The 14,006-nt window shown below is 39.6% G+C and overlaps 1 protein-coding gene across 2 annotated transcripts in view; it reads left to right on the top strand.

Moving 5' to 3' along the window:
* Chchd3 (coiled-coil-helix-coiled-coil-helix domain containing 3) overlaps positions 1-14,006 on the top strand; it is a 251,796-nt gene that overhangs the window by 147,037 nt on the left and 90,753 nt on the right. The window contains exons 5-6 of one of the 2 annotated variants that reach the window (XM_032906793.1): positions 11,691-11,705; positions 12,711-12,794. In XM_032906793.1, the coding sequence (XP_032762684.1) occupies positions 11,691-11,705; positions 12,711-12,794 (99 nt within the window). The remainder of the gene's footprint in view (positions 1-11,690; positions 11,706-12,710; positions 12,795-14,006) is intronic. The other variant, XM_032906795.1, reaches the window with a different exon arrangement.

Raw genomic sequence — 14,006 nt, forward strand, 5'->3', positions numbered from 1 at the left:
AAGGTTCTGCCTGGGGAAGAGTCATAGGATCTGTGTTCACTAAATAGTTCCTTTAGCCGTGAATTTCCTACATAGCTCTTGTCTGCAATTGTTTCCTTAACTGATCGAATGAATGCATGTGTAAAATAAATAAGTCAAAAATAAAAAATAGGCATTTAAAGTTGTGATGTTCACTTCACATTGTTTTATATTCAATCTTTCTTGTGTGGTTATGTTACTTACGCTTTTTATGAGTGGTTAAAGATACTGAAAATATAAGTTGATAAATACATTATATGTGTATAGATTTTTCTATTTTTAAAATTTATTTTTAATAGCACACATGCTTGTATGGGAATACAGGTACGTGTTTGTGAATGCAGGTGCTTGCAAAGGCCAATTGTGAGTTGTCTGATAAGGGTTCTGAGAACCGAAGTTGGGTCCTACAAGAGCAACATGTACTCTTAACCACTGAACCGTCTTTCCAGCCCCAGTAGGTCTTTTCAGGTGGTACAAATTGTTAAAAATACAAAGTGCCATTCCCGAATCTCAGGGCAGCACACCTGTAGTTAAAAGTACATACAATATGTTAGAGGACTCTACATTTTCAAATGCTGCTCCTACCTCAGAGTATAGCTGGGATGACTAAGGGCTCCATGAAGATGCCCAGAGATCTGAACAGCTACTTTGGAATTGCTTCATATGTCACTCACATACCCCATAGTTACTGTCTGGGAGTAACAAGGAAGGTAAATGGTCTAAGGCAACACATTCAAAGTAACTAGTTGTGTGTGTGTGTGTGTGTGTGTGTGTGTGTGTGTGTGTGTGTGTGTGTGTGTGTGTGTAGTAAGACCTGAGCACAGCTTTAACTGATGCCCTCTACACGGGCACTAATGATTCTTGTAATAATTTGATTTCACTTTTTCATTGTACCATACAAAGTCTTTAAAACTAAAAGTTAAGTTCTAATGGAGGGGCAGGGATGGGGAGCAAAGCTAAGCCTCAAGTAGTTATTCTGAAGCAGTGAGTTCAAGCAGAAGGCTTTCCTTTCTGTGGTCTCTGCACTGCAGCTGACCCCTCCAATGGGCAGTAAAGCTGTCTTGTCCTCTTCACCCATCTTCATCCAGGGGAATCAGGTGAGCTGACATGGCTTCTCTCCATCTTCTCTGTGTGTTGGTTGTACTTTCCATGCATCCTATCTTTCTACCCCTCCTTTCTTAGGCCTCCCCCACCCCCTTTCTCTTTCTTTCTTTCTACTCTTTTTAAGCCTGAGGTTATCATTGGGGTTTTTTTCCATACACTTATTTCTTCCCTATTTCTGATAAACTGATGGCTTTGTATAAAAGGTAAGGATTTTTAGGAATGTCTCTTGTTATTGAACTGAGAAAAACTACAAATCTGTGAAGGCCTACCTACTCTGATACTCTAATTAAAAGTGTTTGCTTTATTGAGGGACATTTTAAAAATAATTTTATTCCCTAGAGTTTTCCAAATTCTATTCTTAAATTTTTTAGTACTTACTTGCTGCATGTGTGTGAATAGTTTGCCTTCATGCATGCATGTGCATGCCTAGTGCCTATGGAGGTCAGAAGAAGGTGTCAGGTCCCCTGAAACAGAATTGTAGATGATTGTCAGCTTTCATGTGTGTGCTGGGAACCAAACCCACTGTAAGAACACACGTATTCTTAACCACTGAGCTGTCTCTCTAGCTCTTTCTAAATTCTATTTTCTGTAGCAGTTACATCTTAGTTTTAAAATCAGCATGTAAGGGAAAATTTTACTTTGGTTTATGGGTGTTCTTCAGAGTCCCTCATTGCTAGCTCTCCTATGTTATCAGGTCAGTAGGTTTCGGGTTTGTTTTTGTTTTGCATTAGTTGCAAATGCTGCTGTCACATAACTTCAGCTGCTATAGTGCCATTCACTGAGAAGAGGCACTCTTTCTATGAGGTTATGATGGGAGTGATTCAGACCCAGGGACGAGCTGAGGACTGCCTCCCACCCAGGCTTCCTCGGGGAACTTTCCTGAGAGTCACATCAATTCAACCTGGGTGACAGAGTTTACAATGTAATTCTTTTTGCCCACCTCCAAAGAGAGCTCGAACTGAAGAAAAGGAGTCCAGGTACTCTCTGGCCTTACTCAGTTGTATATAAAAATGAAAACCAGAATGACTTGGTTAGCAGATGTGATTGAACTCGCCATAGAAAAGTGCCCCCTCCCTTCCCAACCTTACCTATTTTGTCTTGCCGGGTTGTGCAAGCCAGGAAGCAGTCCAGTTAATTTTGCTAAGTCTCTGTTCTAGTGGCTACAAACCTACTCTCAGTGCTAAGTCAGGTAGACTGGGAGGAAGCATCCTGCATCCGCACCATGTCTGCCCCTGGCAACCAGGTGCCACAGCTATATGGCTATTTCCAAATGTTGTTCAATGTGTTCTGTCGTGTCCTAACAGTTTGACATCAGAACAGGCTCATCTGTTGAGTTTCCTCTGGCCTAGATATATTATAGAGTCAACATCTGCAGCAGCAGACATGCTGTAGTGAATGTGAATGGTAGAGAAGGAGCTCTGAGATGCATCTAGCCGTAGTCCATGACCTTCACAAGGAGGAAAACAGACTCAAAGTAAGTCACCAAGATGACCAGTTAGGGGCGTGTTGGATTTGCTCTGCCTATCTTGCACAGAAGGAAAGCCATTCTGAAGGACCAGTTAGGTCCACACATGGTACTCACCCTTAGTTTGCTGGTATCCTTTCTGTCTGAACTTAAGTTGACTCTGATTTTGTTACTTAGCAGCAGTTCAGAGCATGTGACAGTCATAAGCACCTGCCCTTCAGCCTTGCCATGAAGGGCAGTAGCCTGACAGGGGTCTCCTTGGCCTTTGCAGAATCTTCTTCCTTCCCTCTGCGCCTGATGGTCTGAGACGCTCAGTCTGCACCTGCTCATTCTCTCCAGATCTTCCCTATCACTAAGCTCGGTACTTTAATTCTCCCAGGAACTGTGCCCCTGACACTTGAACTGGCATGAAGTAGATGCTGTTTTGAAAATACTTCTACAATAGCCTGTATCAGCTGCTGCAGAAAATTGTACTAACTCTGTTTGTGCTGCGAAGTCCCAGAATAACCTGATGCACGTGGCGAGTCATTTTCACATGTTCTTCCCTTAACTTTAAACCAGCACAGAAGGAAATCACTCGAGAATGTTGGAAATTAAACTGCTGGCAAGAGATAGGAGTCTCAGAACCAACTTAGTTCCTGATCTTCCATCATCCCCCTAGTCAACGAGGAGCCTCCCTGCCCACTCAGTAACCTAGATGACGCTGGTGCGCGCGCGCGCGCGCGCGTGCGTGTGTGTGTGTGTGTGTGTGTGCGCGCGCGCGTGCGTGTGTGTCCCCATGTGAGTGTAAGTACTTGGGTGTGCATGTGTCTCCCCAGCTTCATCTGTGAAACAGATTGCAAGAGCAATTGACTAGCCAATTGTTCTTCATAGCATGAACATTAAATCTAAATTTAAATGGAACAAATGCAAGTTCATCCAGAGAAAAAGAATTCAGTAGTCTTATAGTAATTGTTTCTGTGCTGTTGTCCAATTTATTTGTCAGATCAGTCGCACAGAAGGCCTTGGCCCAGATAGTGCAGTTTAGCTTGCTTCCCTTTCAGAGAATCTGAGCTTTGTAATGTTCAGGGTAAAACAAGATTATATACAAATGCCTGGGAATAGACGTCTATTCTTCACCGTGGAATAAGAAAATAGATGCATCTCAGTATAACTGCACCTAACTCATACAGCTCCAAATGCTTCAGGCTTCTTCACACTCTGTGCCATCTCAGCTGTAGTTTAGTTAAGAGCTACCTGCTTTCTGTGTGAAGGAAGTTAAGGGTTGGTCGTGCTGATGTCTGCTGTGGCTGTATGTGGTAATGAGTGTCCCTTGCTGTTGCAAGCCTGTGCATTTATGCGTTCGCTTTGGGGTCCTTTACTATGTTGTCCTCTTGCAACTAATTTTCATCTTTGAAGGTTTTCAGTGTTGCAATGATTATCTGCCCAACACATTGGGGGTGGGGGGTAAGCCTTTAGCTTCTGAATTCCATTGACTGTGGTCTTTTAGATATGATATGTGCTCATTTTCTACCCATGTCTTTCATAAGCATGTAGTCACAAGAGCTAGAGAACACTTGAGAGTCCTGAAGCCCTAGCAGTCAATTTCACTTTTTGTTTTTTGGGGTGTTTTGTTTTTTGTGTTTTTAGTGTTTATTGTTTTGGTTTATTTTGGTTTGGTTTAGTTTTTGAAGACAGGGTTTCTTTGTGGCCCTGGCTGTCCTAGAACTCACTCTAAGGTAGACCAGGCTAACCTTAAACTCAGAGAGCCTCCTGCTTCTGCCTTACAACTGCTGAGATTAAAGGCATGTGGCACTACCACTCAGCTGAGTCCATTTTGATTCAGCACTTATCTGGTCTGTGGTCGCTGTTGAGAGCAAATCTCTAACTGTACATTGAGGCTGTTGTCTGAGCTCCATGTTGAAATTCCTTACTACTCTATAAGATGAAATTTGCAAGTTATGGTCGAAGCACACTGTGCTTCGTTCTCAAGTGTGACCTGTGAACTTTAACAGAGAGCCTGGCATAGACAACACTGCCCAAACAGAATAAACTTAAACCAGTCCCAACTCATGTCAGCTGAATATAGTCCTACCTGAACCAAACACGAGTTCAGAGGCTTTAGAATCTTGTATGTGATGGGGGCTTTGAGTCAGATTTAACAAGTCACAGGAGTGTGCTTATATATCTTTTTAATTCTTCTAGGTCAGACATAATGGATCAAATTTTCTAGCTTGCTCTCTGATTGGGATAGGATTTGTTGCATCCCACATATGTGGCCATTCTCAACAGTATATGCGTAGTCTTTGCAGGTTAGCCCTGCTGTGAGGTGATGGTGCAGCCAGTTCTCTATCCAATTTTCCAATACATATGGATACTGGCAGGCAGGTACAATGTTATTCATAGAACCCATTTTGTGAAATCAGTGATGTCCCAATTTGCTGTTCTTTGCTGAAATGGTTCCCCAGGGGGAGAGAGCTGCTGATCATTGAGCTCAAACAACTACCAATCCTTGGAACAGCCGTTCTCAACAGGGGACCTCAGCCGTGGCTGGAGAGAAATTTGGCCATGATCCTTTTGGGCTATGTAGGTCAGAGTCAGAGATGCTGCTGCACATAGTGTGGTACACAGGACAGCTTCCACAACAGCGAGTCACTTGGTCCACATGTCCCAAGTGTCCCAAGTAAGGGCCTCTGTCTTTAGCCACCTTACTTGATACAAGACTGGCTTAAACAGGTTCTTCTATACCATTCCTGCCATCCCTGAGCTGTGGGCATTGTTGAAGACACATAGCCTATTAACACAGAAAGAGGGTCTTTATATAATATTGTCTACTGCTTTCAAATATTTGGCGACTTTCATTTACTAAGAACCCAACTGTGGGCTGGAGAGATGGCTCAAGAGGTAATAGTGCTCTGGCAGAGGACTGGAGTTCGGTTCCTAGCATTCCAAGTCAGAGGACTCACAACACCTGCTGCTCCTGCTCCGAGCACCGCACACTCTCCTGACCCTTGCACACATGCACATGCGCACATACACATAAACTAGAAATAAGTTTTTAAAAATAAAGAACCTATATCTAACATTTAGTATGGTAATTAATCAATGTATTCACTAATACAGATTCCACTCCCACTAGCCATTCTGCTGTATTTCTGTGATCAAGACACGGCTGAATGACATTCTTTGCTGAAGCGCCCATTTACCTTTGGGCTCCTACTAGGAGGATTTGTTTTCATTCCTGATTGCAAGATGTTGGTACTGCCTTGTTTTGTCCTTGGACGGAGTAACAGATCCACATGATATGCAGTGTGCATGCTGTGGCTTTGCATATGCCTTTCAGTGTAGCGGCCACTGGATCCTGGATGCTTCTTTTGTGAGAAGTACTGACTTAGGTTGAGCCAAGGATATAGACAGAGGAGGACAAAAGTCTTGTCTCATTCTTGCCCTTGAGAGTTGAGAGTTAAGGACAGGCAGGGTGGGTGAGAAAACACATGCAAAAAAAGACAAAGATTAAAAGAACCACTGTAAACGACATTATGAAAGATTTGTACCAAGTGGTAATAACAATAAGGTTTGAATATAAAATTAAACTGAAAAACGAGAGATTAATCCCTCTCCCAATTAAAAAAAAAAACACTAAGGAAATGCCCATAAATTTTAGATTTCAACTATTGTTTAATTTATATGTTGGTAAGTACCAGAATCTGGCGACTGAGCCGAGGAGAGAGTGGAAATGTGTGGAGTGAGCATTGCTGTTTAAAAGGCATGCCCTGGTCCATCTCTTCTGTTTATTGTTTACCTTATTTTTTATTTACAGAATCTTTGCACTTGCTTTGTTCTTGCCAGAGAACAAACAGCACAAAGGGCAGGAAATGTTTCCAGTTGGCCGTTGATAATATGTGATTTCCACAGAAAGTGGAAACAGGCTCCTTGAAACTGCACAAGGACAAACTAATTAAACTGACTTGATGCAATGCTGGGGCTTGTTGGGGTTCTGGAATTCAGTTAAAGAATCTGTTAGAAGTGCCCATTCCACACCCCCAACCAAGGCTGTTTCAGATTGAGAACTGCTAGAATAAGAAAGTTTTCTTTTAATGGAGTGAAGTGGGGTCTAAAATCGCTCTCCAGGGAAGGCCCCATGCTCAGTAATTAGGTAAAACAAATCATACCCCATAGTTGTTTGAGCTTTTTGTGTTGTGTTTGTTTATTTGTTTTATGAAACAGGAAGAATATAAACTTGGGTGGGTAGGGGATATGAACAAAGTTACTGTATGAAAATTTTAAAAAAGAATTCTGTTAGGAGCGTAAACTTATCTCATCTGTATTCCATAGTAGACATCAGTCTTGATGAACATCCTAAGCTAGGACTTACACATACTTATGATTATTGCCTAACAGTCCCTGACGAGTGTGCAGTTTGACAGTAGGCTAGCCCATGTATGTCACTGGCCAGACACTCCATCACACTATCACATACCTGACATAAACGAATTAGGGGAGGGGTAAACATATGTTGGCTCACACTTAGCGGTTTTAATCCACCACAGTAGGGATGTGTGCTTCCGTTGGCTCCCTTTTTCCTCGTCATATTTCCCCTGGGCCCTGAGCTGTACTGTCTGCATTCAGGCCAGGCAATTCCTCAGTCATCTCTGGAAATGAATGTACAGAAACACAGAGATGTGCTTTGCTAGTCTCTTGTACCCTTCTCTTTAGTTGGGTTAACAGTGGGCACTGACCATCAGTCCGCTTACTAAAGGCCCAATGAATGCTGTCTAATTTCCCATTTATAACAGGATTCTAGTGTGCACCTAGTCAAGTACAGGTTACTCTGGCACATTACTGTTACTCAGTGATGATCTTCTATAGCTTCTGGTGCATTCCTGAAGTGTGTGTTAAGCTGTTACCTTTTGATGTTTTTCTCATGTAAGTTTATTGAGATTATACCTCTTTGCTTCGTATACAGTTTTGACAAGGAATAAAATCCCATTGCTGCTCTCAATTGCTTATCTTTTTACTGAACTGTAAGGACAGATAGACCCGCCTGGCACAGATGATCCCTGTCACTCACTGCAACTCCCAGCTCAGTATGTCTGTATTGCAGAAGGGTCGAAGGCTTAGAATAAAAGCAAAGGTGGCGATAGGCCTTCCTAGTGAGATCTCTAAGGATGTTGACTTTTTTTAGCGCTGGTGATGTCTGGTTTATGGGGTCATCTTAAGAACGCTGAGCAGGCACCTGCTTTGCTTTCTGCTTCGAGCTTTCAACACCAGCCCTGGCATTTCAAAGGCTTTCACACCCGCACACTGTGACTCAGTCATTGTGACATCACCGAGTTCCTAGTGCCATCATTTTGTGCCATCCCTGAACCATACCACAGCTAAGAGGGCATAGCGATGCCAAAAGGTTTGAGCTATGAAGATTTTCCAAAGAATATTCGTGGGAAGGTAAAGTTCCTATCAGCACAGTATGTCTTGCCCATGTCCCTGCATTCTCTTGTATTGACTTTAGTGTATCTTTTGTTTTGAGGCACCTTCAAACTTTATCTGAAAAGAGACAAATCTATAAAGAGGTGTGTGTATGCTAATGTTTAATTTAGTGACCAACACTGAGTTAAAACATCAAAGTATTTGCTTGGGGTTCATAAAACTTGATTTCCTTATTTTCTTTCATTCTCTTGATTATGGGAGACTAGATTTCCATGATGATCCACTTCAGCATATTCTGTCATGTTTTCAAGCCCAGTCATGTTGTACCAAACCATGCACAATCTGGAAACTAATAGTATAGATTTCTTCTAGGAATAGCAAACACTCGTAGGGAAAGGCTCCATATTCATCTTTCCCTCAAGAAATGATCCTACCTTAACAGCAAATAACATAATCTTCTTGTTTTTATTTGTTCATTTACAATGACTCTGTGTCTGAACTTTATTTCTTTGCAGTCAGTTTACTGCTTCCTCTTAAGCTAAGTGTGACTCTCCATCCTCAACAGCCATTAGCTTAGCCAGTGTATTCTCAGCTTATTTAAGTTTCAGGATTCATATCGTGTGACTTTTCCCCGCAGCATCCCATTAGCTATTTCAAAGCAATGTGCCACTGAAGTGTTGTGGCCATGTTCCTTGCTTAGCTATTCTCCCCAGTGATCTCAAGATATCGATTGTGTGTGCAGTTGAGGGAGATTTGTGATGGTCGCTTATAGTTTGGTACTGTCAGGTCTTTGGAATGACGTCCTCTTAGGTCTTTAGGGTAAGCTTCTGACATTGGTGTGTAGCTTTAAGTTCTTCAAGTGTCATACTTCTGCTCATCCTTCTTTTAGGTGGAGAGCATCTCTTCAAAATCACCAAGCTGATTCATTGCCCTGTGTGCACAGTAAGACCCAACAGTACCAGTGCACTGTTGAGCTTTCTTAGTGAATTTAAAACATCCTTCTGGCATAAACTCATTGCACCTTTTTAGATAGGCAGGACAATCTAAAACATTTTTCCATGCTATTATTTTAATAACCATTTTGGGAAATATACTTTGATGGAAGGAATAGTAGTTGTTAGTACATCAAGGGTTTAGGAAGTACTTTCTCTGTTACCTATAGACTTTCAAGTTGTTAAAATAATTATTTAATACTTAATACTTACTCTTTAAAATCCTGTATCGGGCTGGACGTTGTGGGGCATACCTTTAATCCCAGCACACCTGCCCCTTAAAGGACTGGCATGTTGTTTGAGCTTTGATTCAAATTATACTGGAAGCTACTAGAGGCTAATATTCTAATCAGAAAAATTTTTTGAGGAGTATGAGCTATGTGGTAGTGACACACATCTTTAATCTCAGCAGTCATGAGGCAGAGGCAGGCAAACTGAGGACAGCCAGGGAGGGCTACATAAAGAAACCCTGTTTCAGAAAACAAAAAATTCTAGAGCAGTTAATGTTCTCTCATAGTTTAAGATACTCATATTTCTGTTTAAGTTTTCGGGGATTACAGAAGTAAGAACTGTTCATTGTGTGTAGTAAGGATTAGTCCGATAAGAACCGCATCCCTCATTGTACATCATAGCTACGCTCGCATTTCAGCATGCTTTCTGCTGCTTCGTACATCTTCATAGCATGCACCCAATTTAGTGTCCTCCTCTGCTGCTGTCAGTCCTTCCTTCCTTAAAGGAGGAGCCATCTCCATTTACTATTGACTTACTCCCCACCATACCTATTACGCACACAGTTGATATTTTGATTATTTAAGTAATTTTCTAAAATGTCAGCTTTTTATGATTCCTAATGCCTGATCATGTAACTGGGTCAAAATCTCTGATTTTACTTTTTGCTAAAATCTTTGTAATTACTTTTCTATTGTTGGGGCTTATCTTATTTTCTTAAACTCTGTTGTTCTTCCTTTTACTGTTGATTTATATAATTCTTTTATGAATATCATATATAACTTTTAATTTTAATGTTTGCTACAGTTGAATGCTTAAAAATAAAATTATCTGTCAGTAGGAGTAACGGCAATATTTATGAACATATCTGTTCTGGTTCCCTTCTGTTGTTGTGATTAAAACCCTGAATGAAAGCCACTTAGAGGAGGAAAGTGTTCATTTCCTCTTACACTTCCAGGTCACAGCCCATCACACAATTCTGTCATTGAGAGGTCAGTGTTAGAACCTGAAGGCAGGCTGCTTGCTATTCTGACCTGAGAACTGACTCACAGCCAGAGAGGCACAGCAGAAACTGTGGACAGAGGTTGCTTGCTCACTCAGTAGCGGGCTCGTGCTAGCCCAACTTTCTTACGTAGCCTAGGGACCACCTGTATAGGGCGTTAAAGATGGTGCTGCTGACATCAGGCTCGACTTTCCCTGTCAGTTAATAGTCACACAGGCCAGTCTGATCTAAGCGGTTTCTCCATTAAGGTTTGCCTCTCAGGTGACTGTAGGCTGTGTCCAGTTGACATCCAAATAAGTGTTGTATGCATTTAAATGTACTTGGTTTACATTTGCTACTGCAGTTTTTATAGTGAGTTGCAGTTTTGATTCTCAGCTCCCAACTTTGATAAATATGTATAATATATACCACTCCCACACATAAAAAGCCATTGATATCTCATCTCAAAAACACCTTCATTTTGGCTCTGCTACAAAATATGTTTATTACTAATTCTGAAAAATAAAATAAAATACATCATTCCTAAAACTACTCCCATGTTTCAATTTGTTTGTACATTTTCTAGCATATCCATTTTTCTTTCTATTTCAAAATTGGTTAAAATATACCTGTTATTAATAGTCTTTTCCTCTCTCTCTTTAGTGTCTGTATTATTTCCTAGTGTCTATATTACTTAGGTATTGGATTGATTTGGTTTTTCCTTTAAGGCCCCTAGCAGCCTTGTGGTGAGTGTGTTCTCATGCTGCTGGAATTGCTAAGGAAGTCCTGCAAATAGAGGAGTTTTACGTTTTTCTGGCTCTGCGCACAACGTTGACTTTGTGTTGTCAAATTAATGCTAGAAATTGTTAGACCATTTATATATTCTGACAAATGATATAGATGAAAACACTTCTGTATTCTTACCAATATTCATTATTATAATTTTGCATTTTGTCAGCTTGGCAGATGAATATTACAATAATTTTTAATCAGAGTTCTTTGATTATGTAGCTGTGTTATTTTTCTACTTCTTATTATCTGCAAATAGATGTGAATCACCTTCCATATTATATCACTTTGGCTTTTGTTAGGAAGACTTAGTATTTAAGTTATATTGGTAATGTTAACTTTTACAGTTCTAACTTAGAATTTTTGTTATTGACATATTTGGAATAGGCTAATTTGAATGAATCCAGTCATTTTCCATTTTTACTTATTTATATTTTGAGCATTCATATTGAAGTTAATTTGTTCTCTTTAAACAATAATATATTTTTTCTCACATAGCATCATTTGTCAAAATTCTTTCTACATTCATTTTTTTCCTTTTTAATCCTAAAAGCCTAGTTAACTTTTTACTGTGTTCTACAAAGAAAATATAAATTACTTACTTGCATATGAATGCCTTCTAGATTTATGGGAAAATTACATACATATCTAAATATCTATGTTTCTATCTATTGTTAAATATCTGTTTATTTTCAACATGCTGCAGGATATTGAAGACAAAGTAAGTAACAACAGCAAACCCACAATGAGTAAATGGATTGGTACAAACTAAACAGAAACTTGATTGAACAGTTACTCTGGTGTAGAGTGAGCCAGGCTACACATGATCACTTTGCAAAGGAATATGAAACGTACAAAGATGGAAATGCCAAGATACATTAATTTCTTCTAAGTAGTAGTCAAACACCTATTTAACCTTCGCTGAACACAAAAAAATGTTACTATAATAACTTTGTTAGTGTGAGGTAATATTATAAAGAGATTGTTTCTGTTTCAGAAACAAAGATCAGTTTAGCATAATTCAGGATAACAACCATAGTTTTAAAAATGTGTGTTTACATTTTAACTAACCTTTAGACAACCACAAGTAGATATTTTCTTTTGTTTTATGAAGAATTGAATATTATTGCTTTTTAAAGTTTATAAAATGATCTTGTAAAATTAATATTATAAAATTAATATTATGACTTAATGTCCTAGGTTACTTTATTATTCTTATTATCTTTAAAATTTCAAATAACAAGCAAGGCTGTTTAATAAAGTAGGCTGCAACTTCATGTATAGGGAAATGGAATAAATACATGTAACTTCATACAGGTTGCAGTGATCATTCAAGGGTTCTTGAATATAAGGTTTAGGCGTTTTCGGTTATTTGTTTAGGGTTAGCAAACATGTATCTAAGAATCAGAAGTTTCATTGTGCGTATTATTCATAAAATTACTCTTTGAAAGAGAAGTTAAATAAAAGTCTGCTGTACCCTGCATTCTGACATTTCCAGAGGGACACAGTAGGACACAGCTGTCACAGTAAGAAAAACACAATCCAGTCTCATCTTTACACACAAATGCAGCAGTCATCCTCATTTAATGTCTTTCTATGGCAGAGACCTAGCAGACTGCAGGGACTGCTTTTTTGTGTGTTTCTGGTAGTTTCTGCCTGAGTTTTGCTCTGTGGTTGCTGCTTTCGCTTTCTCTCAATATAGCATTCTCTCCTGTGTCCTTTTTAGGCTCGGCAGCTGGAAGAGAAAGATCGAATGATGCGGAAGCAGGATGCGTTCTACAAAGAGCAGCTGACCAGACTGGAGGCGAGGGTACGGCTCTTTCTTGGCGCTGCTTCTCTTCTCTCACTCTATCTGTTGCTGCCCATATATTTGTTTAAAAACCAACAAATTAGCACTAATGTTCCTTTTCCTAGTTAAGTGAAGTCATAACTAGGCAATTATGTAGTTATAAAGGCAGGGCATTGTCTTTGAGAACTTCATTTTGTGTGGTTGTATTGTTGATTTGTTGGATTTTCTGTACCAGAGAAATAATTCCCTCACATAATTCATCTTATATACTGTGTTTTAATCTGCATTGCCATACATTTTTATACTATAGTATGTTATATTTTAATGCATTCCTGGATAGGGTACTATCATTTGTCTTATTTGGGTTTTAAATATTGTTTTTTTTTTTTTTAAAAGATTTTTTAAATATTGTTTAATACACCAGAAGAGGGCATCGGATCTCTTTACAGATGGTTTGTTTTTGGGAATTGAACTCAGGACCTCTGGAACAAGTGTCCCTTAAATATTGTCTTGTTTTTAGAGACAAGTGTCCCTGTCTTGAATTCACTACACGTCTAAGGGTGACTTTGAACTTCACTGTTTTGTCCTCTTCCCTACACCTCTGAGTGCTAGGATTCCATGTGTGCCAACATGCCTACCTGGCTTGAGGATAGGCTGTCAATGAAAACTCCATTTTATTGAATTACAGCTTACAATTTAATGTCACCTCCAGGAGTAGGAACATAGCTTTCTATATGTCAGGCTTAGAGGAGAGGTTTAGGAAGAGAGGAGGCATGCTTAGTCAGCATGGATGTCAACGTGGACCAAGACACACTGGAGGGATCACGGCTGGAGGAATAAAAAAACAGTGGGTTTAAGAATGGTGTTTGAACATCTTGTCAGAACACCCACCCCCAGTGAAATCATTTTTTTTTTAGATTAACTTTATGTAGAAACTATGGAATTTCCCTTTGTTTAAGACCCAAAGTTTCATTTGTTTAGAATATGACATTTGATCAGAAGTAGGAAAAAGGAAAAATGCACCATTAAATTCACTAGTGCATCCACTTATGTTGCATACATCTTTACTTCTCTCATTCCTTGTCACAGGGCTCAACACAGCTTGAATATAATGATCATGTGTTCTGAAGATAACCATTTATATACCTAATGTAGGTTCTGGATACATATATATATATATGTATATAAACTAAACATATAGTTTCATGGAACTTAAAGTTAGTAAAAAGTCAG

The sequence above is a fragment of the Rattus rattus genome, chromosome 6 (genome assembly GCF_011064425.1).
Source record: "Rattus rattus isolate New Zealand chromosome 6, Rrattus_CSIRO_v1, whole genome shotgun sequence".
Taxonomy (NCBI): domain Eukaryota; kingdom Metazoa; phylum Chordata; class Mammalia; order Rodentia; family Muridae; genus Rattus; species Rattus rattus.